Source organism: Ornithodoros turicata, chromosome 6 (assembly GCF_037126465.1).
Source record: "Ornithodoros turicata isolate Travis chromosome 6, ASM3712646v1, whole genome shotgun sequence".
Lineage (NCBI taxonomy): Eukaryota > Metazoa > Arthropoda > Arachnida > Ixodida > Argasidae > Ornithodoros > Ornithodoros turicata.
Genome location: NC_088206.1, coordinates 9,075,106 through 9,102,344, shown reverse-complemented (window position 1 = coordinate 9,102,344; position 27,239 = coordinate 9,075,106). Strand labels below are relative to the sequence as shown.

The 27,239-nt window shown below is 44.3% G+C and overlaps 2 protein-coding genes and 2 long non-coding RNA genes across 4 annotated transcripts; 3 read left to right on the top strand and 1 right to left on the bottom strand.

Annotated features, from left to right (window-relative positions):
• The first annotated feature begins 2,164 nt into the window (after positions 1 to 2,164).
• Positions 2,165 to 5,019, top strand: LOC135397621 (uncharacterized). The gene is made up of 11 exons (XR_010423678.1): positions 2,165 to 2,251; positions 2,520 to 2,562; positions 2,684 to 2,746; positions 2,916 to 2,958; positions 3,181 to 3,207; positions 3,375 to 3,436; positions 3,607 to 3,634; positions 3,794 to 3,848; positions 4,000 to 4,052; positions 4,346 to 4,377; positions 4,842 to 5,019. It is a non-coding gene; the product is annotated as an uncharacterized LOC135397621 (long non-coding RNA).
• Positions 5,020 to 6,195: 1,176 nt separating this feature from the next.
• Positions 6,196 to 12,702, top strand: LOC135397620 (glutathione S-transferase Mu 4-like). Its single transcript, XM_064629237.1, has 8 exons — positions 6,196 to 6,250; positions 9,326 to 9,401; positions 10,423 to 10,563; positions 10,640 to 10,721; positions 11,159 to 11,259; positions 11,361 to 11,456; positions 12,331 to 12,441; positions 12,556 to 12,702. Exons 2-8 carry the CDS (start codon positions 9,366 to 9,368, stop codon positions 12,658 to 12,660), a joined length of 672 nt encoding a protein of 223 aa, XP_064485307.1. The 5' UTR covers positions 6,196 to 6,250; positions 9,326 to 9,365; the 3' UTR covers positions 12,661 to 12,702.
• Positions 12,703 to 13,297: 595 nt separating this feature from the next.
• On the top strand, positions 13,298 to 24,792 carry LOC135399011 (regulator of chromosome condensation-like). The gene is made up of 9 exons (XM_064630637.1): positions 13,298 to 13,380; positions 13,532 to 13,561; positions 13,631 to 13,742; positions 15,521 to 15,586; positions 16,365 to 16,558; positions 18,801 to 19,064; positions 20,552 to 20,913; positions 23,432 to 23,637; positions 24,517 to 24,792. The coding sequence occupies exons 2-9, from the start codon at positions 13,544 to 13,546 to the stop codon at positions 24,687 to 24,689; spliced, it is 1,395 nt and encodes a 464-aa protein (XP_064486707.1). The 5' UTR covers positions 13,298 to 13,380; positions 13,532 to 13,543; the 3' UTR covers positions 24,690 to 24,792.
• On the bottom strand, positions 18,761 to 21,825 carry LOC135399012 (uncharacterized). Its single transcript, XR_010424170.1, has 2 exons — positions 21,510 to 21,825; positions 18,761 to 19,046 (listed from the first exon to the last, which is right to left on the bottom strand). It is a non-coding gene; the product is annotated as an uncharacterized LOC135399012 (long non-coding RNA).
• Positions 24,793 to 27,239: the final 2,447 nt, after the last annotated feature.

Sequence of the window (27,239 nt, the reverse complement as noted above, 5' to 3'; positions counted from 1 at the left end):
AGTGTCAGATGCGTATACGAAGAGGGGAGTCAAGTCCTGTAGATCACATAAACAAAATACAGAAGCCGACACTGAAGATTATAATCTTCAGTGTCGGCTTCTGTATTTTGTTTAAGTGATAGTGTCACTATAAACGTGCCGAAATGACGCGAGGTGATATAACAAGCAGCGAAATCCTTGCTCGAATGATTGTGCCAAAATAACATGCAGCACCATTTTTACGGTATAGAAAAGAAGTATGTACTTTGTTTCCAACAAGAGTCATCTGCTTTTTCCTTTTTCTTTATGCTCGTACGTTCTTTATGGCCATGGCACATCCTGAGGTTTCATGGGCGTTACAGTTCAATGTACGGGTATCAATGCGGTATCCTTCCTAACTTGGATAGACACCTTGGTTGTACTTTGTGGCCCTACGTGTGACTTATATGGCTGCCGCACTGCTGCTGTTAAATGGTTCCATCTATTATATGTTCACACCACGTGGCTATCCCAGGTTAACCCTACGTAATTGGAATTGATTTCCTTAATATCCGCCGCGGTCTTCGTCCTGTCCGTAATGGAGTTTATCGCGACGCAAAAAAAGGCCCTGTTCTTTGAGGAGTAAAAATACTTATTCCTGCAGAATAGCAAGTCGGGTGCTTTTGCGTGGTGGTGCCAAAAGTACTGGAGAGGCGGTTGCAAGGTGACTGCTCTGACCAAAGCATCTGCTGAAACCAGTGGTTTATCCAGAATCCCAAGCACGGAGGGGTGTTAGAAAAAATTAGGGGGGGGGGGTCATTATTATAGTTACATCGTTACATCTTAACGTATCATTACCGACATGTGTCTAAAGCTGAAATCGCAGGGGGCACTCCCTGTAGGGGGTATACAGCTGGAAAAGTTAGCGGGGTGTCACTGAACGTTTGGGGGTTGTTAGGGGGTGTAGGGGTGGGGGGGGGGGTCTGGATAAATCACTGACTGAAACGCAATGGAGCAGAGCAAGGAAAACGTATTGAAAAAAAAAAAGAAACAAAGAGGGAGAGAAACGGTTCCAACATTTCAAGCCTTGAACGTCAGCTCCAGCCGGGAACGTTACCCTTGAATCGTACCTAAGCAAATGTGTGCAGTTTTGTGGTATATATAATTTACGTTGTGAAACGCTTTTGTTCTGTACGTTAAAAATAAACGCGTTTGTTCTGTAGGTTCGTTTACTCTCGACACTACGGATCATTATAGCAGCATTCACTGCCCTGCCCCGATCGCCAACGCCATATGCAGGGCTGGTGAGAGAAATTAAGGTCCCGGGGATGAGTCCTGTGCAGGGCCCGGGCCCGCCTGTTCCAGACGTGTCCATCGAGTCACAGTAAACCGCATCTACCGGCGAAGTCCCCGGTGCTAGCAACCGTCATGCCTTCGGTCGGGCGGGCGGACCCCCGAAGAGTCCCGCGGCATCATGCTCGGCTGACCCCACCCCCTCTTGCCGGTCCTGGCCATAAGTAAGGTAATTACAGAACGAGGTACTTAAAGTGTACTATGAAACGGAATTTTGAGAACTGTGTTATTTCCCCATGAGGGTTTCGGGTGTTCATTTCGGTACCGTGTTATTTCCACGATGTATTTTTTAATTAATGTTCAGCCGAGATGTGTTATTCAAAAAAGAGGATTTCGGGAACGTGTTATTTCGGTACAGTCGTTTCGGGAATTTATTTTCGAACCGTGGTTATTTCGGTACCCACCCGCTGTCGTTGCGTCGCACCACAGTCCACAACATCTCGCTAAGTGTGAGAAGGGCAGGAGAGGGGAAGCTTGCGAGTTCTACACTTTGCCAATTTTTGCTTGAAAATTATTTTTACATTCAGGACGGGGGTATCTCATTTTCACTAAAATCAGAGGAATCGCGTTTTGCGCACTGCCGTGCTGCACTGCTGTACAGCGTGCCCCCTGACCGTACACAGCATCATGTGTACAACGTGTAAGTAGATTCCTGTGTGATTTCAAATATTTTAGCTATTTTTGTCGGCTCAACGGTTTCATGAGACGGGATGTTGGCAACGTGAGGCAGGCGCCGCAGGCGCGCACCACGGCTATCGGCACCACGAACCACGTGAGTTCCATAAAGCCGACAATCCAAAGACAAAGCCTGCAATATGGTCACGTGATCAAAGCGGTATATAAATGCGGTTAGGTTGCCGCCATTGTGGTCTTTCGGTGATTTCGCTTCCTTCATGCTGTAGCGATGTTCGGATGTCAATCTGTTCGCATCGTGAACCAGGTAATCAACTTTCTAAATTTGAATCGATCATCCTGTGCAGTGGTTGGTCACTTGTGTTCCTAGCATAATATTTTGAGGAAATGTTGCAATCTGTAACGTCTTCAGTTCGATTTCCCAAACTCAAATCTTGAGGCCATGTTCATGATGATAATTTCACAGACCTGTTCCGAATTGACTTTGATGGACAGAAGAATCCTGACTGTATACTATTTGATTAGGGTGTATAATTTTTGAGGCCACATATCAACATTTTTTTTTTTACTTGCAGGGGCCGGTTACCGCTTGCATGTCACGAAATGCACCACGTGTAGGTAAGTAATGGCGCTTTCGACCAAGCCTCTTGGGCGATTATACGAAAAAGTCTGTTACAGTTGTGATCGAGATTATATTTTGTCGCCGTAGTTGCATAGTTCGCATTTTCTTTTGTTTCAGGCTTTAATGGAGGCGCTGTAACAATGACTAAAGCATGGACGTACATTCTTCAAACCTTTCCGGGTAAATATCTCGCTGACGCGCACCTAAGGGATTAGTTTGCAAAAAGGATGACAATCTCAGCTCACACAGAAAAACCGTGCCGACAGATATTTGTTACTGACTGTTCTTATCTTGCGAATAACTTCATCGTGGCCACGTGAATAGCTAATCTGAGATTCCTTTTGTTCAGGTGTCGTGAGCTGACCACTCATGAAGTAGGCCCAGGGCTGAAGGTGAGCACTGATTCAGTTTTGCAAACTTAATTTAGCGACAGTGTCAAGTCATCCCAGTTTCACATGAGGCGTAGGAACATTTTCTAATCAAGTGATGATCATTTTGACAAGCATATGTCTTAGGTTTCTTTGAAGACTATACCAGAATCTGACCAGATCGCATAATTTGTGTATCTACTTTCTATCTATTTGCATAGTGCTGATGCCACTTGTATCTTTCAGGAGAGTTTGAAGTCTGCTTGATTGCATGTAAGTAACATATACAATATGGGTGTCGTAAAACCTGTAAATGATGAACGTTTAAGTTATCCCTGTCTTACAAATAAGTGGTGATACTGTCACTTGCTGACAATTTTTCACCAATCGTGTACATGAGTGTTTCTTCAGCGTTGTTGAGATGGCGTTTCTTTGTGCAGGGAACATGCAGAAGTGCTGCGAAGACCTGGCCGAAGCTGCCGTGCCTGTCGACAGGGCTCTTGTATGTGTGCCTTCTATAGAGTTTCTGTAGAAGTTTGTGTGATGAGACTTCTCGTTCGCTTGATAGCAATGAAAACAAACTTATCGGATTTAAATTCTGATGATACATCGCTTAGTCGCTTATAGTTTTCATTTCGATTGGTTGCACATCAAGGATTCTTTTTGTTCCAGATCAGGATCCCCGTATGATACAGCTTAGGTAAGCTCAGAGCTGGGTTTGACATTCCGTGCAGCGATTCTATGTTGATTAAGTTTTCTGATTTCTGTGATTGAAATTATCTTGCCCTCTCTGAATCTTTTTGTCTTATCATACCCAATTTGCCTGTTTGGATCCTGCTACATGATGGTTCCATTTCAGGTTGCACAGCTGCCCAGAAAAACACCTCCAGCTTTCCTCCATTCCATGACTACAGGTGATGATCATGTTATGCTTTTTTTTCTTTTATTAGTGATGATTTATAACCGCCCCAGGCTGACATAACGTGAAGACGGAGTTTCTGAATGTGTCTGTTTTCTGCTTTATTGGAGTGCTGTGTCACGGAATTAACTGAGTTATGTGTACAGGTGACCTGCTTGGTGCTGCACTTGGTGGTATCCTCTGGGCTCCATCTGTATTGGTCAGTATTTTTTTTTAAAGACTCCTGCAGGGTTTATTTACATGGCATCACCCCACAGTTGCTGGTGTTATCTGCTACCATGTAATTTTTCACTGTTACGTCCCAGCATATCCCCTTTTGAAGCAAACTATCCTCTGGAGTGATGTCTATGAATAAACGCTGTTTTTGTTGCAATGATGACTTCATATCGCCCCAGTCCTAGTTAAACGTGAGGATGATGTTACTGAGTATGGTTGAGCTTTTGTCTGTATCTGTTGATTTACTCTCGTACTGATAAGTTTTCTTTGAAACAGGTGATGGGCCACGTCTGAGGTCTCTGCCTTCGGTTAGTGTATTTTAATGACGCTTTTTGTATGACTTTATTTGCGTGACATCATCCACAGGGACAGGGTAGTGCCGCATTGTTTCTCATTTGTATATTATATTCCCTGTAATTATATTTGAGCATTAAGTATTATAGATCACGTTGGTTTAACAAATGCTGATTAGTATTTGAACACTTAACTCTGTTTTACTAAAGGGGGTTATTGTCCCAGAAACACTCATGAACTCACTCAACATTAACCAAGCAATGTCAGACCATTATATTGATTTTCTCCCCTTCTGCGGTAACTATCCTCTGTAGTGATGTCTATGCATATATTTATGAATATTTATTTTTGCAATGATGACTTTATATCGCCCCAGTCCTAGTTAAACGTGAGGATGATTTTACTGAGTATCATAAGTCTGTCTCTGTATTTCTGGATTATTCTTGTACTGATGACTTTTTTTCTTTGCTCTGAACAGGTGTTGGGTCACATCTGAGGACGTTGCATTGGGATAGCATATATTACCACATGGAGATTGGAGTCTGGCATGCATTTAAGTGGTTTTACTGTGTCTGATATAGTCCATCCCTGGATGCAGTGGTTGTATTGCTCTTGTGACTTTTCTTTGTCAATAAACGATGTATTTTACCAAGAAATTTGGGTTGGAAATTTTAATTCAGATACCTCAGTTTTGTGGTGGGACCTAGGTTTACTAAGGTAGCAATCAAGTCTCTCAGGTCTTGGGTCAGGTGGTAGTCTCTTCAACTGTTGGGTGTCCTGGGTATGTGTGCCCTACAACATTCAATAGCTGTGCAGTAGTAGTTTTACTGGTGTAGCAGGTAAACTGGCCGGTCTTTGTAACCAGTGGTTCATCCAGAATCCCAAGCACGAAGGGGTGTTGGGAAAAAAATGGAGGTGGGGGGTCATTATTATAGTAATGTCATAACAGCTAAAGCTGAAAAAAAAATCGTTGAAATTGCAAGTTCACCCCTGTAGAGGCACAGGTGAAAAATTTGGAGTCCCCGAACATTTGGGGGGGGGGGGGGGGTCTGGTTAAATCAGTTTGTGACAGCTTGGCATGCTTTCGTTTGTCTGGTCTGTCTGTCGGGCTGTGCTTAGTGTGGGTGGCTCTTGTAATTAGTGATACTGGGGACATTATCAGTTTATCATCTAGCAGGTTAGAATGAGGGGGGGGGGGGTTGAAGCATGCAAGTACTATACACTGCACAATTGGGTTCTCGTGGGGAATATTACCAAGGAATGTCTTGCAGGACATGCATGAGCAACTGAACCGAGTAGCAGGGAGCAAGCTAGCTGGTGTAGACGAACTTTAAAGTCATTACCCGGAGTTTGGGGTAAACGACACGGACGTTACGCAGATGGGAAATTCCCCTTGTGTCTTCGCACTCAGGCCAGAGCTCGGACTCAGGCTAATGTCTTCAAGTAAACATTTGGGAGACAACTCGAGATACCAGCAGTTCGCGCATGATTTGTGAAAGTTTCCGTTTCAATATGTGAGGGCTATTGCCGGGAATAGACCTGAAAACTTGTTAGACAACGACATAGTTTGGCAGCTGCTGTTAAAACTGGGCACACCAGCTGTATTTGTACGAGCAAGCGCCATGACCGCCAATCGAACAAAATAACTAACAAGTTTGGTTTCTCGCATGTGGTTGCAGAAGTTGAGCCCGTTGGGGCACAGCGCAAATACTACTAGCCCCAGCCTCACCCGTGCCTCAGCACCACCCCAGCTGAAGTTACAAGTTGCCCCCTATGACGAAAAAAAAAAAAAAAGCCTCGCTACAGTTGCGCCATCTATTCCCTCTTCCTTTTTTTCCGCCGAAACGGGCCTCCCGCATCCACTCCATCCACTAGTAGCAGAAGCAGTGTTGCCAATTTAGCGGATTTCCCGCTAGATCTGGCGGATTCAATTTGCATTTGGCGGGATATTTTTGAATTTAGCGGCTGGCGGATATTTTAGCGGTTTCTTGACAAAATTTAGCGGATTCTAGCGGAACTCTTTCTCAACGTACGCTCACTCTCCCTTGTTTGTGATACAAACGTACGTACGTACGCCAACATATGCGCGGCAGCGCCACGTGTCACAGTTGCGTCAGCGACATGGTCAGAGACTTGCTGCAGGTGCGATGAGGCCATCTGCATACCGGCTTCAAGGTGGCGGCAGCGTGTCAAAAAGTACCGGCGGCGGCTGGCGCACATACATGTTACCGCTCAATCCGAAACTACCGAGCCAAGCTCCAGCCGTGCAGCGATAGTTTCCGTTTCTGGCGTTTCTGGTTACGGGAGGCGGTGCGATTATAACATTTGTTGGACAAAGCATGACGCAATGCTTTACAGAAAAAAGAGAAACAAAAGCTAATATAGCATTTTTATAGAAAACTTTACGAAACGCGTCTCCGTTTTCGGTCAGCCACATCGCCCTCCCCTGCAGCGCGCGGTTTCGTTTTTGGGGAGCGTCTGCGGTTTCCATGTGCGTCTTCCGACTACGTTGTATGTAGTGCGTGTTTTCAACTCTCTCAGCATGCCAAAGGTGACCTACACGCAGAAGTTCCGCAAAGAGTGGCTCAGGGACCCACTTTTAAGCTCCTGGTTGCGATCGAAAGCAGGAGTAGATGGTAGTGAAACGGCCGAGTGCCGGTATTGTGGATGTGCGATTGGTTGCAAGTACTCTGACCTCAAGGCGCACTGCAACAGCCTAAAGCATAAGAAAGCGGTAGGACATTTTGCGTCAGGACAACAAACAGTTAGTTTCGCACCTGCGAAAGCCGATGCAGCACATGAAGCGGAAGGCAGGACTGCGCTTTTTATTGCCGAGCACAGTTCCATACTCACTGCAGACCATTTGTGCGAACTGTACAAGAAAACATTTCCTGACAGTGTAGCCGCAAAGCAATATCAAATGCATCGCACCAAGTGTTCAGCAGTGCTCAAGAATGTGATTTTTCCACACTTCATGGAAGACCTCGCACATGACATAGGCGATTCTTTCTACAGTTTGATAATAGACGAATCCACCGATATCAGTGTAACGAAGCTGCTGGCTATATCAATAATATACTTCAGCGAGAAAACGTCCAGGATCGTCACAACATTCCTTGGGCTCTCCGTGTTGGAGAAATGCGACGCCAACAGCATTGTCTGTGCAGTGATGTCCATGCTCAAAAAGTACAACCTCGCAGCAGGGAAAATGAGAGGGCTAGGTACGGACAACGCGAGCGTGATGGTCGGGGTGAACAGTGGCGTGTATCAAAAACTGAAGGAGGGAATACCTACACTGATCCTAATCCGCTGCGTCTGCCATTCCCTTCAACTCTCTGTTTCTGCAGCCTCCGATGCACTGCCAAGAAATATTGAATATCTCATCAGTGAGACATACAACTGGTTTTCTCGTTCTTCTGCGAGGCAGCTGGCGTACAGGGAACTGTATGGTCTCATCAACGAGGGAAAAGAGCCGCTAAAAATTGTACAAGCATGTTCAACGAGATGGCTGTCCATTGAAAGTGCAGTTGCGAGAGTCCTGGACCAGTGGCTCGAGTTGAAGACTCACTTCGAGACAGTGAGGCTCTCTGAAAAGTGCTATGCAGCAGAGTTATTGTACGCGATGTTCAGTGACAATACGAACCTTGCGTACTTAACTTTCTTGAGGCCAATACTCGCGGACGTGCAAAGAGTCAACAAAGCATTCGAGGCCAATGATGCTGACCAAACAAGGCTTTTGAGTGATCTAACTCTCCTCCTTACGTCCTTGTTCAAGAAGGTAGTGGTGCCAACGGCAAAACTCTGTCCATTGACCTCGACTTTAGAGGGAAACTTGGACCCCAAGCCATACCTAGGCTACCTTTTTGAAAAACAAATGCGGGAAATGAAAGAAAGTGGAATGTCGTCCCATGAAGAGCTAACGATAAGATCACGTTGCGTTAAGTTCATCGTTGCTCTGGTAGAGCAAATAAGACAGCGTCTTCCAGGGAACATCGACGTACTTAGCAAGGTGTCTTTGTTGTCCGTCCAGAAATCACTTAGTGTACTAAAAGAGCCACTTGTGCCGCTACTGGAAGCTTTGAACGTGGACTCCGCCGACATTGAAAGGATCGAGCACCAGTGGAGGAACATTACACTCGTGGAATGGAAGAAGACTTCGACGACACAGGCATTCTGGTGCGAAGTCAAATCGTACCGGAACTCTTGCAACGAAAATCCCTACCAGGAGCTAGCTAACTTCGCTATCTCACTGCTGGTCCTGCCTTACTCGAATGCAGAAGTAGAACGTGCATTCAGTCAGTTGAACCTCGTGAAAAACAAGCTGCGGAACCAGCTCAAACCTGAAATGGTGGAGGCTCTTTTGACGATCCGCGCGGGACTGAGACGTCATGGAAAAGGCTGCTTCGAATATGACCTCCCGGGAGAAGTAGTCAGGAACATCGGCACCCTAGCCTGTTACGATGGACCTTCATCGAGCAGCAGCACCCAGGCTTCTTGCGATGATGACCTCTCTTTTGACGCTCTTTTCTAAGTTCAATTTTCTCTATAATTTTTTGGTTTACTTGTTTCTTTTGCAAGAAGCGCTGTCGTTACATTGGTGTATCCATACGTATGTTTATTTAGATCCGTGAAATCGGAGTTCTGCCACGTTGCAGTATGTGACAATGAAAAAAGAAATACAAATGTTTTACGTTTTATCCTCTATGCATCTCTCTCACTGGTTAAGCAAGTAAAGAAATTTGAGGTCTTGATTTCAGTCATATACACCGTCATTATTTTCAACTACCACCTGAAAATGCTGCTGGCACGTGGACCTTTGCAGGGAACCGTTTTTAAACTGTACTTTGGACGCATAGCGGAATTTAGCAGAATGCAGAGCACATTTAGCGGATTCTGGCGGAATATTGGAGCGATTCTGGCGGGCTGCCTTCTCAGAATGTTGGCAACACTGAGCAGAAGCAGACGGCATCCGGCTACGTGTACAAGAAGTTGCTCGCTAAGTATGGCTCCAGTTCTTGGATATTGGGACATTCGTGGCGTAAGTAGCGCTTCAGTTTCTGAACGAGTCACGCAACTTGTAATTTACCACGGCAGTTACTCACTGCACGTGGTTTCAACACTTTTATGCAAAACTTTCTGCCTGATAAAGAGTTACGCCGGTGAGAAAGCGCCGCCATTAATGACGTTTCCGGTCCTTTGTTTTGAATATTGGAACTTACGTTTCGTTCGCGTCTGCTCAATTGTATGCGTTTTTCACTGTTATAGAACAGGTGGCGACGAAGTTTTACGAGCAACAAGTTGTCTGTCGCGTTGATATAGAGTGCAGGCAGCTGTGCCGGTGCTGAGAGGATTGAGGCGAAGGCGTTGTCCCGGGCATTCCTTATCGGTAATAGCGGTAGGCGGTAGTCTCTGAAAGTACCGTTGTAACGGTCGCCTCTTTTGGTTTGACAACGAAGGCGGTCATTCTGTTTTATGGCGGGACGCAAATAGACTGCGTTCTCTTTGGTTTAGCCATTGCGAGCGGACATGAACCCAAAGTTCCTGAGTCATATCGTTTGTTACTCGAGCGAAAATTTAGTTTTGTGCTCGATGAAAATTTTCACGCGCTTTGACAACTAGACGACGTAACACCGCGGTAATACGTAACTTTTCAGGCGGGAGAACTGGAAGTTTTGAAGGACTAAAAAGTTCCTGGAGTTTGTTCTCTTTAGTCCGGTTGGAGTAGTTATTGCTCCTCTCGGTCTACCCTTTACTTGTAACCCTCCGCTGGAAACTTGATAGTGTTAAGCCACACGAAATTCTGAATGGTTCAAAAACAATGCATGTTTGTTATATTTTTCATCAACATAAAAGATATGCTCTTCAAAGTGCAGCATGAAATCCATCATTCTCGCATTATGTGTAATAAATGCGCCATTATAAAAACGCTATGCCACTCATACTGTATGTCACATTCTTAGAGTCTGGGTGCAGTGCCGCACAAAAGTTGTTAGCCCCCCACTCTTTTCTAAACCAGCTTTAAGAGGATGAAACATAGCTAATGACATGAACCTGTGCAGCTGGCTCAGCCAATCAGGCTCCTCCTCGCCCACGTGGACGAAAAGTACGAAGACAAACGTTACTCCTGTGGTCCACCGCCGGACTTTGACCGCAGTGCCTGGCTGAAGGACAAGCCAAACTTGGGACTGGACTTCCCCAATGTGAGCATATTCTTACGTCGATAGGAGTATTTAAGTATTAAGAGTGACCATGTACTTAATATTTATTTTCGTTTAGCTTCCATACTGGCTGGATGGAGATGTTAAGGTCACCCAGAGCACTGCTATCCTTCGCTACCTTGCAAGGAAGCATGGCCTTGGTACGTCGCAGCTGCAGATTTGTTTGTACTTCCTGCTAGCCCATTGTAGCAGGATATGGGGTGGCCGTGGATGGCGTTGGGGTTGTCTGTTTTGGTCTTAGTGGAAATAATTGCCCCAATGACTAAGGGGGCGGGGTAATCTTAAAGAATTCAGAAACATTTAGTAGCCTATTACCAGGTTGTCGTATAATAATGTGCATTTTGCCCAAAAGTTGGAACGCGGAGGAGTGTACAAATTGCGGGGGAAAGAGCTTAGTTGCTGAAGGATGCTACTCTGCAGCGCTTTGTATTTCTCTAAGGCCTGTACCCAAAATGCAAATGTCATTGTACGACATCCCATAGATATCCTATGGATGACCAGACGTAGGACGTCCCTAGGACATTAATGGTTTGCTGGGTACAGACGAGTGATTTACTTTTATGATATACTTTATCAGAGGGCAAGACTGACGCCGAGAAGCTCCGCGTGGACCTTGCGGAGCAGCAGTGGTGTGACTTCCGTATGACCTTTGTTCGTCTGTGCTACAACCCAGACTTTGTAAGTGTAATAATGCGCGTCGTTAGTTTCCTAACTAACTTTACGATCTAAAATGTGATCCGATTTTTGTTTTGTTTTTTTGTGCATGTTTGCGTGTGCAGGACAAACTGAAGGAGGAATACCTGAGCGCCTTGCCTGCATCTCTCAAGGCTTTCTCCGACTTCCTGGGCAAGCACAAATTCTTTGGCGGCGAAAACGTACGACTACTTTCTGCATTTGGATATGCCTTTTCGTTTTAGTGCTGTAGCTGCTTAAACATTGAATACTCTGAGTAGTAACGTTTGCTAATTTTATGATAATTTTCCCGCTCATTTAACGATCCGCGAAATGTCGTTAAAGGGGCACTGAAATGACAAAAAAAAAAAACTCATGGATTGAAAGGTGCTGTTACCTTGAGACCGAAACAAAAGGAACGGGATTCATATGTTGCATCGTCTCTGATTTATGAGCGAAAGGAACAGCAAGGTACACTTTCCCTCCCCTTCTCCTCAAGGAGGCGAACAATGCAGAGGGCGCTCTCATCGATTTCCGCAAACGATTTGTCCAGTCGTCACGGGAGGTAGTTTGAGGTGACCGGTCCGAAGGGGCGTCTCCGCATTGTCTGGCTTCTTGAGAGGGAGGGGGAAAGTGTACATTGCGATATCTTTCGCTCGTAAAATAACAATACGTGCTGAAGTAATGGCATCTTTCGATCCAAGACGACAAATTTTCGCCCCTTTAACTATGGTCTAGGAAAGCCCAGAAAATTTATTTTTAACAAATAAGTTTCAATAAGTACCCCCTGAGTGTAATATAATTATAGCACTTCTTTAGCACACATTTATACTACCGGACATGTTCCATGGGCAGCGTCAGGTTAGATTCTACGCGGCTGTCTAAGTAATAAACTGCTGATATAGCTGTACAGCAGGGTTTCATTTCTCTTTTGATTGCAACAAATTTGTAGTGCTACAGGTATCCCTGATTGGTCAAAATGGTATATCAATCCTAGAAGCTGCAAAATATGCCTGCACAAAAATAGTGTTACGTATGCCAAAGCGTTGCATCACTGTCCTTTCCTCTCCCTTTCAGCTTACCCACGTTGATTTCATTGCCTACGAAATGCTGTCGCAGCATCTGCTTTTTGCACCAGACTGTTTGAAGGACTTCTCCAACCTGAAGGATTTCGTGGCTAGAGTTGAGGTAATACTTGCGTACCATCTATGCAATTATTCACTTTCGTTGATGTTACTCGATTATCTCAGGTTTTCTCGATTTGTGTGTGTTCTCCTAAGCATGTTCGTTTTGTTTTTGTAGGCCCTTCCCAAGGTTGCCGCATACATTAAGAGCGACAAGTTCCTGTCTTGGCCTTGCAACGGTGACATGGCTAAGTTCGGCAGCAGACTCACGAAGAAGCCATGAACTGATATTGAATAAAGATAACGTTTTGTATGGTTTACTAAATTTCTGGCTCTGTGTGGTAATTCCTGAAGTCTAGTGGTCAGTTTTGGGAGTGATTCCTCTAGTGTTGAAAGCTCAGAAATGTCAAGGCTGCATTGAGCTTGGCTCCTGTGTGCAGAAAAAAGGGGGAAAAGCATGTGCCGAGCTGTGAATTGGTTATCTAACATAGGGTCTATCTTTAGTACGTTGACACTGCTATATTGGGGCTTATTGGTGGCGTTGCGGTTTCCGAGGTATGTATCGGGTTACGGTGCGGTCATCGGTGATAAAATCTTGTTTTAAGTAGACTGCTGTTCGTTCGACTATTTAGTAATGTTACAAGTTGAAGAAACATTTCGACATCCTGATTCAATCGCGTGCAGTCCCCATGTGTTCGCCGAAAATCCTTACGACGCATTCATGTTGGAGCGGATTCAGTGTGTCGTCTGCACACATTTTTCAGCAGTGTTTCGTGCTGCAATGCAAACATAATTCTTAAGCTTTAAATAATGCGGTGTCTCGCGTTTTATTTTAGATAGTATTATATCTACCACATGGTAGCTCACCTTCGAATTGTATCTATAAAACGGTTTCGAACTGGTTTGAAACAACGGACAACGGACGTCGCACTGCCATCGCTATCAAATACCGCGAGTGCATAAACAGAAGGAAGGGCGACTCAAATCCACGTGTTGTAGTCTGGTACGGTTGTGGTGTTTTCCTTGTTGCACCGATCAGTGCATTAGTTGTGCTAAAATAGGGATATACTATAGCAAATAGCTTGTGTTAACGAGTATAACAGCCTCTCATCGTACGGATATAATTACTTGTTTGTTTTTTTATCGTGGTGCAGAAAAAGCTAACTATGCCTCGAACAAAGAAGGTAAGCTTGCGTTGTGTGTCCACTTACCCTAATGAATCGAATTAAGCTCTTCAATTTGCTTTTTTGAAGGGGTCGAAGCAGGTCGCCCCAGCCAAGCGTAAAACAACACCAGAGGAAAATGAGGGAGGTAACAAGAGACGAAGAGCTGGTGAAGAACCACAAGTTCCAGCCCCAGAAGAAGGTACTTCTACTTTACGACCGAGATTTTCGCGTGAATGCCGTTCTTCGGTACGCATAGTCCATGTCTATTGTGCACATAGAAAAAAGAAAATATGCGGCGTGGGATCATATACTATGAAGGCATTTTTCACTTGAAATAGACCAGGGGCCCTATCCTGGTCAAAGTAATCTACCTCGATTACTTTAAATTTCTTCTGTCATTGGTGCACAATCGAAAAAGGCGCGAATATTAAAAGTGGTCGACACCTTCTATCAACCAATCGCCCCACGTGTTATCTTGGAAAGCGACCCGCCTTATCGGTGTTTCCTCCTGAGAATCCGAAGGCCACACCTGTGACTTTCCCGCCCTGCCTTGTTTCTTCGGTTCTTTGGTGTCGGAAACAGAAAACTCTACCGGCGTAAAACTGAATTTCGTGGAAAATGCGCGGAAAAGCACGCTCGTAATTGCCCTTTTTTGCCCTTATTGGTGCCCAAGAACAGCCACAGGTGCGTCAATACTACGGCCGTAGTATTGGCGCACACCACAAAGGTCACATTGTTAATGCAATACAGTACAATAGACTACAAAAGAAACAAAAAACGACACAGCTATGATACAAGTTAAAATTTGTAACGGAAAGTTCAAAAGAAAAGTGCCGAAATATCACTTCCAGGTTGCCCTCCGTACAGACCTAGAAAGATCCAGCATTTTTGTAAAGAACGGGTGACTCCGTCATCACTACTCATTCTCACTATCATTACTCTGAAGTTGTCACTACTCATCTAAGTACTTATTGTCGCTCAGTTTTTACCAGAGGTACTGTTCATTGCGTGCAGACTTATACAGCAACTCGAGTAGAGTACATGTCCTAAATACTTTTGCGAGTAACTTCGTAACTTTATAATCTACTACTACTAACTTTTTGTGAGTATGTTGTACAAGTCTGGTCACATGCGGTTCACATACCCCAAAATTGTGATCCGATTAAGCACTTGGATGCTGATTTTGGTGCGTTATCCCTGTGAGCAACTAATAACGTGTTTAGTAGGTATTATGCAGTATAGATAGGGTTCCACGTTTTCGGTTTTAATCGAAAAAACACCGAATACAGGGACATTAGATGAACGATGACAGAGATAAATTGCTGCACATGCCCAGCAAGTTGTCGATGCAGATCAGAAAACCGTACGGAAATATGATGGCTGTGAAAAATGTCCGTTTACTTTTTCGTTAGTTCCGTAAAATGCTACCGCAGCGAGCAGCGCCATGTTGAATGAGCGTCTTGGGGAAATTACATTGTGATTTCTATTCGCTGCCAAAGAAGAAGAAAGAATCTTCGCTGACTTGCTGTCGGGTAAAGCAAGTACACGACAGGAAAAACATAGGAAAACGCAGATTTTGCGAAAATCAATAAACACCGAAAAACATACGCCGAATCCGCCCAAAAATAAAGACCAAAAACACGGAACCCTAAGTATAGATTGCTAAGTATCTAGTGGTCAGTTATCAAAAGCCACATTGGACAGGAATCCTGGCAGACTTCAAACACCCTGTGGCGTTGGACACGTATTTGTGTGCGGCCGAACCAACCTAAACAGTTGGTAAATAGGGGACTTGTTACGTAACAATTACCTCAGAGAGACTTGTTACTTTTTCATAGTCAACATCAAGCTGATTTCGCATGTGTTGTACCTTGATTACTACTTTGTGTCCTTGTCACCATGACTTCACTGATAGTGGATTCTTTCTTGTTGAGGAATTTCCAATATCTTTGTCTTACGCTTATATCTCTCTTGCAGCTGCTCCTGCAAAGAAGCCTGCCGAAAAAGCGGGAGTGAAGAAGCAGCAAGTAAAAGCAACAGAAAGTGAGCAAACTACATCTATTGGCGGTTCCTTGTGAGAAATTGTTGCACTTGCAACAGTAGTCCTAAGAACTAACAACTTTCTAAGGACAACTGATAGCACTAACTACCAGTGATGGCCAGTAGTTAACTATATGTAGTTAAACTACCTGATTGTAGTTAAAAAGTAGTTAGCAACTACTTGCAGAAATGTAGTGGAAACTAGTAGTTAAACTACTATTTTAAGTAGTTCACTACTGTAGTTAGGTTACTGAAGGCGCCAACTAGTTCCGATTTTGCCGCAAGCTTGACGGCACGATTGTGCTTCTGACTTTTACCTTGAGCTACTTTTATGATGAGAACGGAGGTGCAGAGCAATTGTGTCGTGCATATGCACTAAATCTTCACTTTTAATGCTTGTCTAGTGAAGCCTCATTTGCTGTGAAATAATTCTGCAACTTAGTTTATTGCGTAGGCACAGGAAGAATCCCGCCGCAAGCTTTGTATTTGACGATCGTAGCAATGGCTTGAGCCAAAGTTTATCATTGCTTGTGATTCACATTTAGGTGTCCAAGAACACACAAGGGTTTAGGGATTGGTGATGGCGGACAACATTAAGTATTTATAGATGTAGTTAAACTACATTGCAGTAGTTAAAGTAGTTTGAACTGCTTCCTTGAAAAGTAGTTGAACTACTAGTTAAACTACTCTATCGCGAAGTAGTTATAGTTAAACTACTGTAGAAGTAGTTAGTGGCCATCACTGCTAACTACACACAAACTGCTGTGTGGCACGATTCCAGAAGCGGTACCCTCCGTGGAACGCAACACAGCAGTCGGCCAAGTTCTCGTCGTGGGTCAGGGCGACGTCGGACAGCTTGGTCTCGGCCCAGACGTCTTTGAGAAGTCGAGGGCCGCAGTGGTTCCGGGCGTTCCCGATGCTGTTGACGTGGTCGCAGGCGGAATGCACACGCTATGCCTCACAAAATCGGGGGAGGTGAGCCCGTTCATGCTTTTTCTCTTAACAAGACTGGAGAGTCACCATTACGTTGATTTGGTTCTGTGATACGTGAAGGTGCATTGTAAATGCTTTCGGCAAGCTACAAGTGAAACAGGGAAAGTCCTTGTCCTCACACTGAGTGTCTTATCGATTTTAATTAGAACTTATAAGTAGAGCCTGAAGTTTTCAGGAAATGTTTTTTTCTAAATTCGGGGGGGGGGGGGGGGGGTAAAAATCGGGCGAATAAACGTGTGCACTAAATTCATGCAAAGGTGGGTGAAAAAACTTCCAGTATGCTAAATTAGGGGAGAAATGAGGCTCAGTTACTCAGACTAACTGTAGTGGTTTGGTACAAACGGTGATGTAACTGCATTTTTAATAGTTTGGAATGCACCGGCTTTTCAACAAACGTAACAAAATACAGTTAACATTTCGGGTCCCATTCGAGTACCCGGTGACGACCAGGACAGCGTCATTCTGATGATGGGACTTGAATGGGACCCGAAACGTTAACTGTATTTTTTTATGTTTGTTGAAAGCCGGTGCGTTTCAAACTATTAAAGATGTCTACTCCCAGCAATTGGACTATATTCAGTAACTGCATTTTCTGCCAAACACGTAAGTTACTGCATTCCTACAGACATCCCAGTGAGGGCAATTTGCCGGGTAAAAATCGGGTCTCACCCTAAAAAGGCAACCTTCAATTCCGGGTGCAAATTCAGGGAAGAATCAAGTAAAACCCTAAGACTTCAGGCTCTACTTATAAGCTACAGGTTTCAAAAACTACTTACCGTGTGTCCTACGTACAGTGGTTCTTATGACATATAGGAGGTCACCTCATTATTCGATACCTTAAAAAAAAAAAAAAAACATACTTTGAACATACTTTGTGCAACCATAATAATGCAACCGCACTTCCGAAGATGGGTCCTCCTGCTTTCATGGTCATAGGCCTGCTGTCCCACCAGCCTTCTTGTGGGACAGTCTTTTGTCTTGCTTTGCCCGAAATGAACCACAAGTGGTAACGAGATGTGACTAAACAGCAGAAGCACCTAAAACTTTCACGTGGTCCTCTCACATCTTTCCTCAAGCTAGACATTGCAGTGTTGGGTCAGTCTTATAGTGAAAACGTTGTTGAAAGCAAGCCTCACTTGTGTACGCTAAATTCATCGAGCTTCCTCAGTGGGTCTCGGTTTAATGATTATTCACCACGGCGCTGACAACAATGATGAAAACAGAACTGCGCTTTCAATAGGCTTAGGGTGGGGGAGAGAGTTATTCCTTCCAATTAAATTTGCAGCCAGTTATTTGCAAGCGAACTCCATAGCTGGTGTTGCTAAGCTACTGTAGCTATCAACTTTTCTGTCTGGCTGCAGTATTTTCATATTATGCACTGCCGGGTAGCAGAGTTGTACACGTTACTCAAAAAACGTAATTGATTACAACTACTGTTACTACTGCACAAAAACTAATTCTTTACTGTTACAAATTACTTCATCAAAAATGTAATACGTTACCGAATAAAAATGTAACTCGTTACTTTTTATGTTACTTTGAAATTTTGGGCCATAGCGAAGTCAACAAGCCTGCAGTGAATGCAACCATGCAGCTCTTGTTGCAAATTCTAATTTGTGACACCGACATACATGATAAGTGAAACTCACAAATACATTTGAAGGCAACATACAAAATTCATACACGCGTTCATTACATATTTATATACACATTTAACGCAACATCGAAACATCCGCTTCCTTTTGTTACTATTGTTATGTTCAGCCCGCACAGCTTATAAATACAGTCACCTATTTTACTGTTGCTCCAGTTTGTCGCGGTTGTAAAGGTTTATCATATGACTGTTGTGTGCATGGAACACGTGTGGACTAGAGACGGCCGTCACAGTGACCTCTGCGTCATTGCTTCAGTCGATCTCGTTGTGGAACAGAAGAACAAATCGGTTTGCTGAAAAGGGTTGCCATTGTTGACAGAAGGTGAAAAAAGTAATCGATTACTCAGTAATCGATTACCGAATGTTGTAATCAGATTACTTGAAAAATTACTTGCTCACAACATTAACTGATTACGTTAGAAAATTACTGAAAAAAAGTAATTGACTACTAGTAACGAAATTACTAGTAATGCGTTACGTACAACTCTGCCGGGTAGCACATATGGGTGCTTCATGCCCTAGAACTGTACTGTAGTGTTACTCATTTTTCTTTATTCGTTACATTTACAGATTTATTCGTTTGGGTGCAACGATGAGGGCGCGCTAGGGCGTGTGACGTCGAGCACGGATGGTTCGGAAGCCACCCCAGGACGAGTGGATCTCACTGAACCTGTGGCAAAGATTTGTGCTGGTGACTCCCATTCGGCAGCACTCACCCAATCCGGTGTTGTGTACGTGTGGGGCAATTTCCGTGACTCAAGCGGCCCCATGGGGCTGACGACTGCCGGAGGTTCGGAAGCAAAGCCCAAAAGGCTCCTGGACAGAGTCGTCAAGGTGAGGTTTTAAGACACGGAGCTCTGGGATTTGCCGTTGTGAGCAGAGAGTGTCGAACCCAACTCAAACCTGAACCGAAATACCGTTATCTTAGCCCAACCGGTGCTGAACCGAATCGAAACTACTGACGTCATCTTGGCACTGAACCGTTACAAAATTTTGGTAGCCGGTTCAAATAACGATTAACACCTATCTGATGAAAATACATGCTTTGAATTAAACTGTGGTGCTTTGAGTAAGATAAAGTTTTGTGACATGCATAAGTCACAATTTGCAAAGCAAGGACAAGTGTTTCTTACTCTGCGGGCAAGAAATTGTGTATTTATATAGCCATGTTCCATCAAATTCACAAAGAGCGCATATTAACGTTAGGGCTGTGCAAATGGTGATTTTCAAGCTCGAATCGAATATGAATCGAATGTTGAAAGCTACCGAATCGGATAATTTCAATAATTTCAAATAATTTCAAATCGAATACGTATACAGATCGATTAATCCAGTGGACAAAAAACACAAACATTTTATTTTTATTTAAGAAAATGAAGCACACTTAAGTTCCTTGTGAACAGGCATTTCCTGCTTCCGTGCAGGAACAACATGCTCTGGTGACGGGCGACAATTTGTGACCATGGTGGTGCAAACTGAAAGCAATTCAAGCGTCCTGAAGTCGCTGGTATGGAGAAATATAATTCATCTACTACGTATTTTCCCAGGAGTGGGCACTTTTGTTGCCAGCTTGTACGCCACAAAGTGAGAGGACTGTTTTGTTGGGGTTGCAGTGGTAATTCCCAGTACTGTTCAACTTGCTGACATTCAACCGTACGTTAGAATACAGCGAGGCGGTCCGGCAGAAGAAAGTCTGATTTACTGTCGTATAAAATGCATATTTTTTACCTGAAAAACATCATGACATGGAGGGGGGTGTTCAATATGCAGGGGGAAAATTGGAACCCAACAATTGAGCTGTGCTCTTGTTTTATTTCGAGATAGCTGTGGCGATCTCTCTGGAACCGAACTTCGCGATCTGTTCATTCCCGGCTATCTCCCCAGAATAAAACGACGTGATTTCTGCCTCGTCGTCGCAGTTTATTCCAAGATGTCTGTAGCGATCCCTACAGTATCAGACTCTCTGGAGTGCACGATACAGTCCAGCCGTACTCGCACTTTGGCGATCGAGCTGGGGGGCATTCAATATGCGAATGCATCCAATATACGAGCAAATATGGTACCTTATTTGAACGCGATATTCGGAAAACGTATCAAATAGTATTTTCACATATCGCTATTCGATTAGATAACCGAATCGAATATAGGACTATTCGATTCGATATTCGAAGTTTTCAAATATGTGCACAGCCCTACTGCAGAATCTTATGTTGAAACAGTGTGAAAGAAAACCACGTGCAAGAAGCTTGTCCGAAACTCATCGAGGAACGCAACAATCAAAAGCACAAGTTTGTACTAATTTTTCATTAATAATCTTACAGATCTCATCTGGCAGCGACCACCTGGCCATGTTAAGAGACGACGGAACGTTGTACACGGTCGGCTGCGCAGAACAAGGCCAACTCGGACGGGTGCCATCCTGCTTCAGTTTACGAGGCGGCAGAAGAGGAATTGGCTACCTTTTAACCCCTGATATTGTAAAGCTGCCTTACCCCAAGGGTTGCAAGTCCAAAGCCTTGGATGGATTGTGGACCGGTTCTTACTGCACCTACGTGAGACTCAAGGAAACGGGCACAATCTATGGCTTCGGTTTGAATAACTTCCATCAGCTCGGTGCCCTTGAAGGGAGCGAAGGTCAAGTTGAATTTCAACCGCGACTACTAGCAGCATGTTCGGGGCACAGGTATGAAACCTTGTTGGTGTATGCATACAGCCTTGTCTTTTAGATTTTTTCTCAGTAACACCCGTTTTTATCAGATATCACCCGATTTGCATTGTGGTCGCTTGGGGTAAAATATGAAAAACTACCTGTCTTGGCAAAGCTAAGCACTGTATGTTCAGCATGGCATATAAAATGCAAACCGGGCCATTTTTTAATTTTCTATCGGAAAATGTAGCGTTCCTCTCACCCGTTTTTACCCTGTTTTACAGCTCCTGAAGTAAAACACCATTTCATAAGACATGAAACTTGAAAGTACGAGGCCCTTTGTATGCATTACTATACCCTAAAGAGGCAACTTTCAATTTGGGGAAGAATTAGGTTAAACCCTAAAACTTCAGGCTTTAATTATGTTATGTAGCAGCTGGTGCCATGTATGTAATTTGTTGATGGATATTAGTTCAGGCTGAAGTCGTCTCTTATGCATTGAAATGTTGCTATGCAATGCAGTTACATTGCATCATCAGTGTCGGACACCCTGGAAATCACCGATATTTAGTCTCCTCCTAGTGTCCCACACTAAAACGACGCATGAAGTGGACTGCACATCCATGACTTGCCTTGAAGTCACTGCTGGCAATTCCTATCTTGCAAGCCGTTTGTTGTGCATGTGTCTGTATTATATTTCACACAACACCGCCATGCCCCTCTGTCTAAGTTTGTGCACATGGTTCAGAACGGCACTTTCGATTTCCGGAAATGTGCCGGGCTTTGGTCCCCGGTACATTTTGGCAGGGGTGCTACGGCTGCGCCAATTGCGCAATTTTGATACAAGGTTGATTTCTTGCGCCATCGTGCGCCGAAAACGTGAAATCGGCGGAAATTGCGCCATAAGAGCAAAAGTCGAAAGCTCTCAGCTGGATGCACCCCTCTGGAGGCCCGGCGGCGGCGGCGGGGCCGCCGAGCTGATCTCTTTTTTTCGCCGTGGGTTCGAATAATGCTCATATGCAGAGTGCTGCACCGAATATAAAAATAAAAGAGGGTGAACCATTGCAGAACATGAGACCAAAAAGTTCTGTTTAAACCAGAGAGATTTTAGAGCGTTTTTGGTCGAAAAGCAGACTTTGCACCGAATTACCACGTTGGCGGCGTGCAGACGTTTTGGGCCGGCGGCGGCGCGCACCTCTACCGCCAGGGTGTCTCCTGCGTCTCCTGCTGTTTGTGTGGCGGGTGCCTCGGTGGCGTTAACTGTATATATATGCAGCGACAAGCGTAGGTGTGTGTCAAGATAAGCAAACGTAATTAGCTTTTCCACATATATTATATAGCCTTACCCGTAATGCTTCCCAGTTGCGACCCTTATCAATAAATTCATCGCAATATACTGTTGTTCGAGACGTATGGGCGGCCGCGCTGTTCACTGTAAACAGCGCAGCCGCCCAAACCGAAAGTGTAAATTACACTTTCGGTTTTCACAAGGGTGGTCCCAGTTCCGACTTTCGTGGCAATACCTTGGCTAGCTTTGATCGCATATAGCGACCGTTTTTTGCTTTGTTGCTTAGTTACAACACAGAGATCGCTTTTCTGAGCTTAGTTGCGTGAGAGATTCGCATCAATTTAATGGTTGCGTTTGTCGCCGCAGGTCGGAGCACCAAATTCAGTTTAACTGTGCTAAATGAAGCGCATTCCAACAATGACCTCATCAGCGTTTGGTGCAAACCACAATTTAAGGACACTGATGCTGTGTGCGTCCTTTGCAACGTCGTAATTTCGTGCGCTCAGCATGGCGTGGCTGCTGTTAACTTTAACTTAACAATGTTTCCTAACTTTCTTCACCGAGTTATGCTTTCTACTTTGTGTCGGACACACTCATGGACTTAATACATGCGGGAAATGTATTAGCAGAGTCCTTTCTTGTTAACACGGACTAATGCTATACCTATGCTTCTTCAAATGTGGTTATTTTCCTTGGTGCCATTAAAGATGTGAAATGCTGTGCTCCAAGTTGATCCAGAACATGACATTTTTGTGCTCCAGTATGCTCCAAAGTATGCAAAATTACTGCTCCAAGGAGCTCCAAAACTCAAATTTAACTGCTCCAAAAAGTGCTCCAAAATCAGTTTTGCCCGTAGCACCCCTGTTTTGGTCCCCGGTCCCATTTTTCAACGGCTCCAAGCACGTTGGTTGACAAAATTCAGTCACATAGTTAAGGATCGCTCTCCGTCTCTTCCTCATATTCAGTGTGTCCACCTCGTTGGTTGTCAACTGTGGCTTTGCTTCTCCTCTACGTCTCCTCATTCTCGGTCTCCTCATAGTTGACTTTTCAAGTGCCGCATTGTGGCCGACCGAGAGGAGAAAGAGGGGGAAGTTAGAGCGGAATAAACGGTGTTTCACGAGAACAACCCTGTGTTTCGTCCACAGCTCACAGGTGTTGGGAAAAACTATCTGCTTTCATACGTTCAGTGCTTTGTGCCGAGGGGTGTAATTCAATTTTTGACTGTAATTTTGAAGTAACCGAAGCTTTGACTGGAATGTATCGCAGGTGGGAAAAATTGAGTGGAGGCCAGCACCACGCACTTCTAATGGACGACAAGGGAGCTGTGTACAGCATGGGCCGGAAAGAGTACGGAAGACTGGGCCACGGAGAGGACGGCTCGGATGAGGTTGCGCCGAAGCAGTTGACAAAGCTGCCTGCGTGCGTTGACATTTCGTGCGGCAACATAGTTTCTTTTGCTGTGTCTGCAACCGGTGAGTGTACGACCAGTCACTGCTATCTGATATTCCGTGTTCTTGCTACACATGGAGCGCAGTCCCGCCAGTTCAAACTCTAAGGGGACCGAAAATTTGTTTGAATATAGCGGAGTTCTAACTAACGGGAACGCAGTGCTTCTATGCGTGTGGGCAAGCAGAAACCGAACACTCTGCTGCAGACACATTGCGAGAGCTAATCTTTCATTACGCGTGTCTTTGAGAGATGAATATCGGAAATACCGTACTGGAATGTCGACCTCAAATTTAGGTGGGGATGTCGATGATGTCACTGTGATATATGTGTTGAGGCAAACACTCGTATTCGTTGCTGATCGAGCGCTGGCTTGACTTCATCATTCGGCACTTCAGTAGCATCAACGTGGTCTTCGGCACGAGCAACATAAAAAAAAAGTAGAAGGTAAAAACATAAAAGGTACGGCAGCGATGAGGATGTCGTTGATGCAGCCTCATCCACTTTTTCCATTTTGACACTCCTAACGCATTAGTAGATAAATATGTCCCTCGTGCACCAGCAGCGCAGGTACTTTTGCTTGCAGGTACTTTGCTCTTGCGCAGGTACTTGCAGGATGCTTCCTGGCTGATACGCATTCAGGAGCGGTTGGGATATCTTGTTTGAATAAGCCGCTGTGTACGTTCATGTATTCGAATTGCCGAGCGTTTTCCCCCATTGAAGTACACGTGACTTTGATGGACTGCACATATGCTCACTGTCAGGTGTGAGCTGCGTGTTGTAGCGACTTTCAACAGCAGGCGACACTTGCAGAAATTTCTGCTCCAAACAGTGTCTGCCATGTAGTGAACTCTCTGCTGTCCCTGACTAGCAAATACGATACCATAACTGAGGCCTTTCTGCAGGTGAGGCCTACTCATGGGGTATGGGCACCAATGGACAGCTGGGCCACGGAGATGAGGAAGACGTGTACTGGCCGAAAGTTATGGCTGGCAAGGCTCTGTCATCTCGGAAGACCCTTCTTGTGTCCGGTGGGGGTCAGCACACCGTAATCTTAGCAACTGAGTCATCTTTGTGACGAGGACAATGTAAATTACCACAATTTTAACTGCCACAATTTTAGCGAGTTTTAGCGATTTACCAAATAAAAAAGGATCTTGCACGATCTTGGTTCAGAATGCCATAGTGGAGTTGCCTGACTACTAGATGAAAGGATATTCAGTGGAGAGAGTAATAAAATACACCTACGAAAAAGTATCACTGCAAATGCGAAATGGCAGATTTGCTGCTTTAATTTTTGAAAACATGCTCACCTAAACAACAACATTATGGCAGGCGAAAAGCTCATTTCCACACATGATATCCTATTATATATTTCATTTAATTTATATGGTCATTTTTGTGTGTAGAAATTGATGGGGAAAGCTTGTTGGCTCAACCTAGATCAACATTGGCACATAATAAACTTGTTACTATTGATTTAGATTCTTCTAGCATTATACGCATATTCTTCTTGCATATTTAACACAGCCTGGATTTCACTTATTTTTCTTTTTTATTGTCACAAGGTGAATTCTCAAATTCAAGTTGCACATAGTTTTCATTATTCATTATGACTTGTATTGTGAATTTGCAACAACCACTATGTACCGATGATGTGCCATATTAACAATTATCAGAATGCTTGTCACAGTACTGAACTTTTGCTTCCATAATTTTTCATACTTGAAAGCTTGTGCAACATTAGCTTTCAAGTACGAAAAATTATGGAAGCAAAAGTTCAGTACTGTGACAAGCATTCTGATAATTGTGCGTGTTAATGTTTCTGACCTAGGCACTCGGGTCTTCTTTTGCGCCAAGCTCTGTGTTTGGACAGAAACATTGCTGTATGCTGGACTGTTTTCTCCTCAATGTGTTAGCAACAACTGCAGCACTGCTCTCACAGTGCACATTTTAGTGTTCCATGCTTGTCTAATGGACTGTGTGTGCTTTCATACTTCATGAGTATGTTATTGATGACACTGAAAATGATACTCTGTTTCCTTCTCATGTGAAAAGCTAACTAAATTGATGGCTAGTGCTTGGATCACGAATCGATCATGTGAAATGAAAGTTGCCATGCGTAACAACGCTGCACAATAAATGTGATCCTAATTCAAAGCTGTCTGTAACCAAGCTAATATTCAACATAACACGCAATCAACGTCCAAACCAGTGTGTTGTCAGAAAATCTTGTGATTGAAAGAAAAAAAAAAGTGTTCTACGTAGATTTGTGTGAAGTGCAAGTGGCCGCAAATAATGCTTGGGCGAAGGTGGAAAATCCACTTCTCAAGCGTTTCACAGAAGTACTGTAGTCATAATGTCCCATCCGAGCCTCTACGCAAACGTTAACTCCGACCATTGTACAAAGAGGTCCAAAAAGCATCAGATAAGGAGTTGATGACTCCTGCATGCTATACGCTATGAAAGAAGGTCAGCCTTTTGGGCAGTCCCTCAGCTTTTCCCTTTCCCCTCATGGACGTAGAACGGTCTCATTGGATCGCTCTTAAATAAGGTAGTATTTTCCCCGGGAAGGGACAAAAACTGTTCCATTGGCAGAACCGTCTCAGATGTTGAATGTTTCATTGGTGGAGCAACGGCAAAAGGTTTGCTCAAACGAGCAATAGTTTTTGGAGCCACGAGACCAAGTGAACCAGCACGGGCTCACGCGCTATGCGCAGCGCACGCGCTTCGTACCTTGAACGATTTTTAGCATTGACGAAACAAACCCGTGTGACCCCGCTGGCAGCACACACTCAAACCCCACCCAGCACGGGGCAAAATCTGCCCTCCCAATGGAATCCGCCGCGGCCCCTCCGCGAATACCCCCTTCTTGCTGCTTTCTGAGTGGACAGACGCTTTGTCACGTGCTTTCTCCAACCATTTTTTTTTTCTCTCGTGCGCAGAAACGTACTGCTGTAACGTATTGCAGCCAGCACAACCCACAATGGGGAAAGCGATACCAGGCAGGAAACATACAGCCCGTGTGTTGTCACTGTTGAGCGGCAGGAAACACTGAAGCGACTACACGTCGGAGTGAACAGAAACATTACTAAAAAATTAAAGCTGAAATTAAAGCGCAGTTCCTGCCGAGTATCTGTGCCTAATATTAGCTCCGTTTGAGCACTTTTATTTTTTTGCCAAAAATGAAAAAAAAGGTAAGCCTAACCCCTTGGGGTTTTTTAAGGTAAAAAATCGAAGGTCCGTTTTCGCTACTAATTTTGCGCTGAAATTAAAGCGCAGTTCCTGCCGAGTATCTGCGCATTTTTAGCTCGAACTGAGCACTTTTAATTTTTGGCTGGAAAAAAAGGTAAGCCTAACCCCTTGGGGTTTTTTCGGGTCAAAAATCGAAGGTCCTGTTTCTGCATAAATTTTGGGCTGAAATTAAAAGGCAGCTCCTGCTGAGTATCTATGCACATTTTTAGCTCGATCTGAGCACTTTTAATTTTTGGCTGGAAAAAAAGGTAAGCCTTGGGGTTTTTTCGGGTCAAAAATCCAAGGTTTAGTTTCTGCATAAATTTTGGGCTGAAATTAAAAGGCAGCTCCTGCTGAGTATCTATGAACATTTTTAGCTCGATCTGAGCACTTT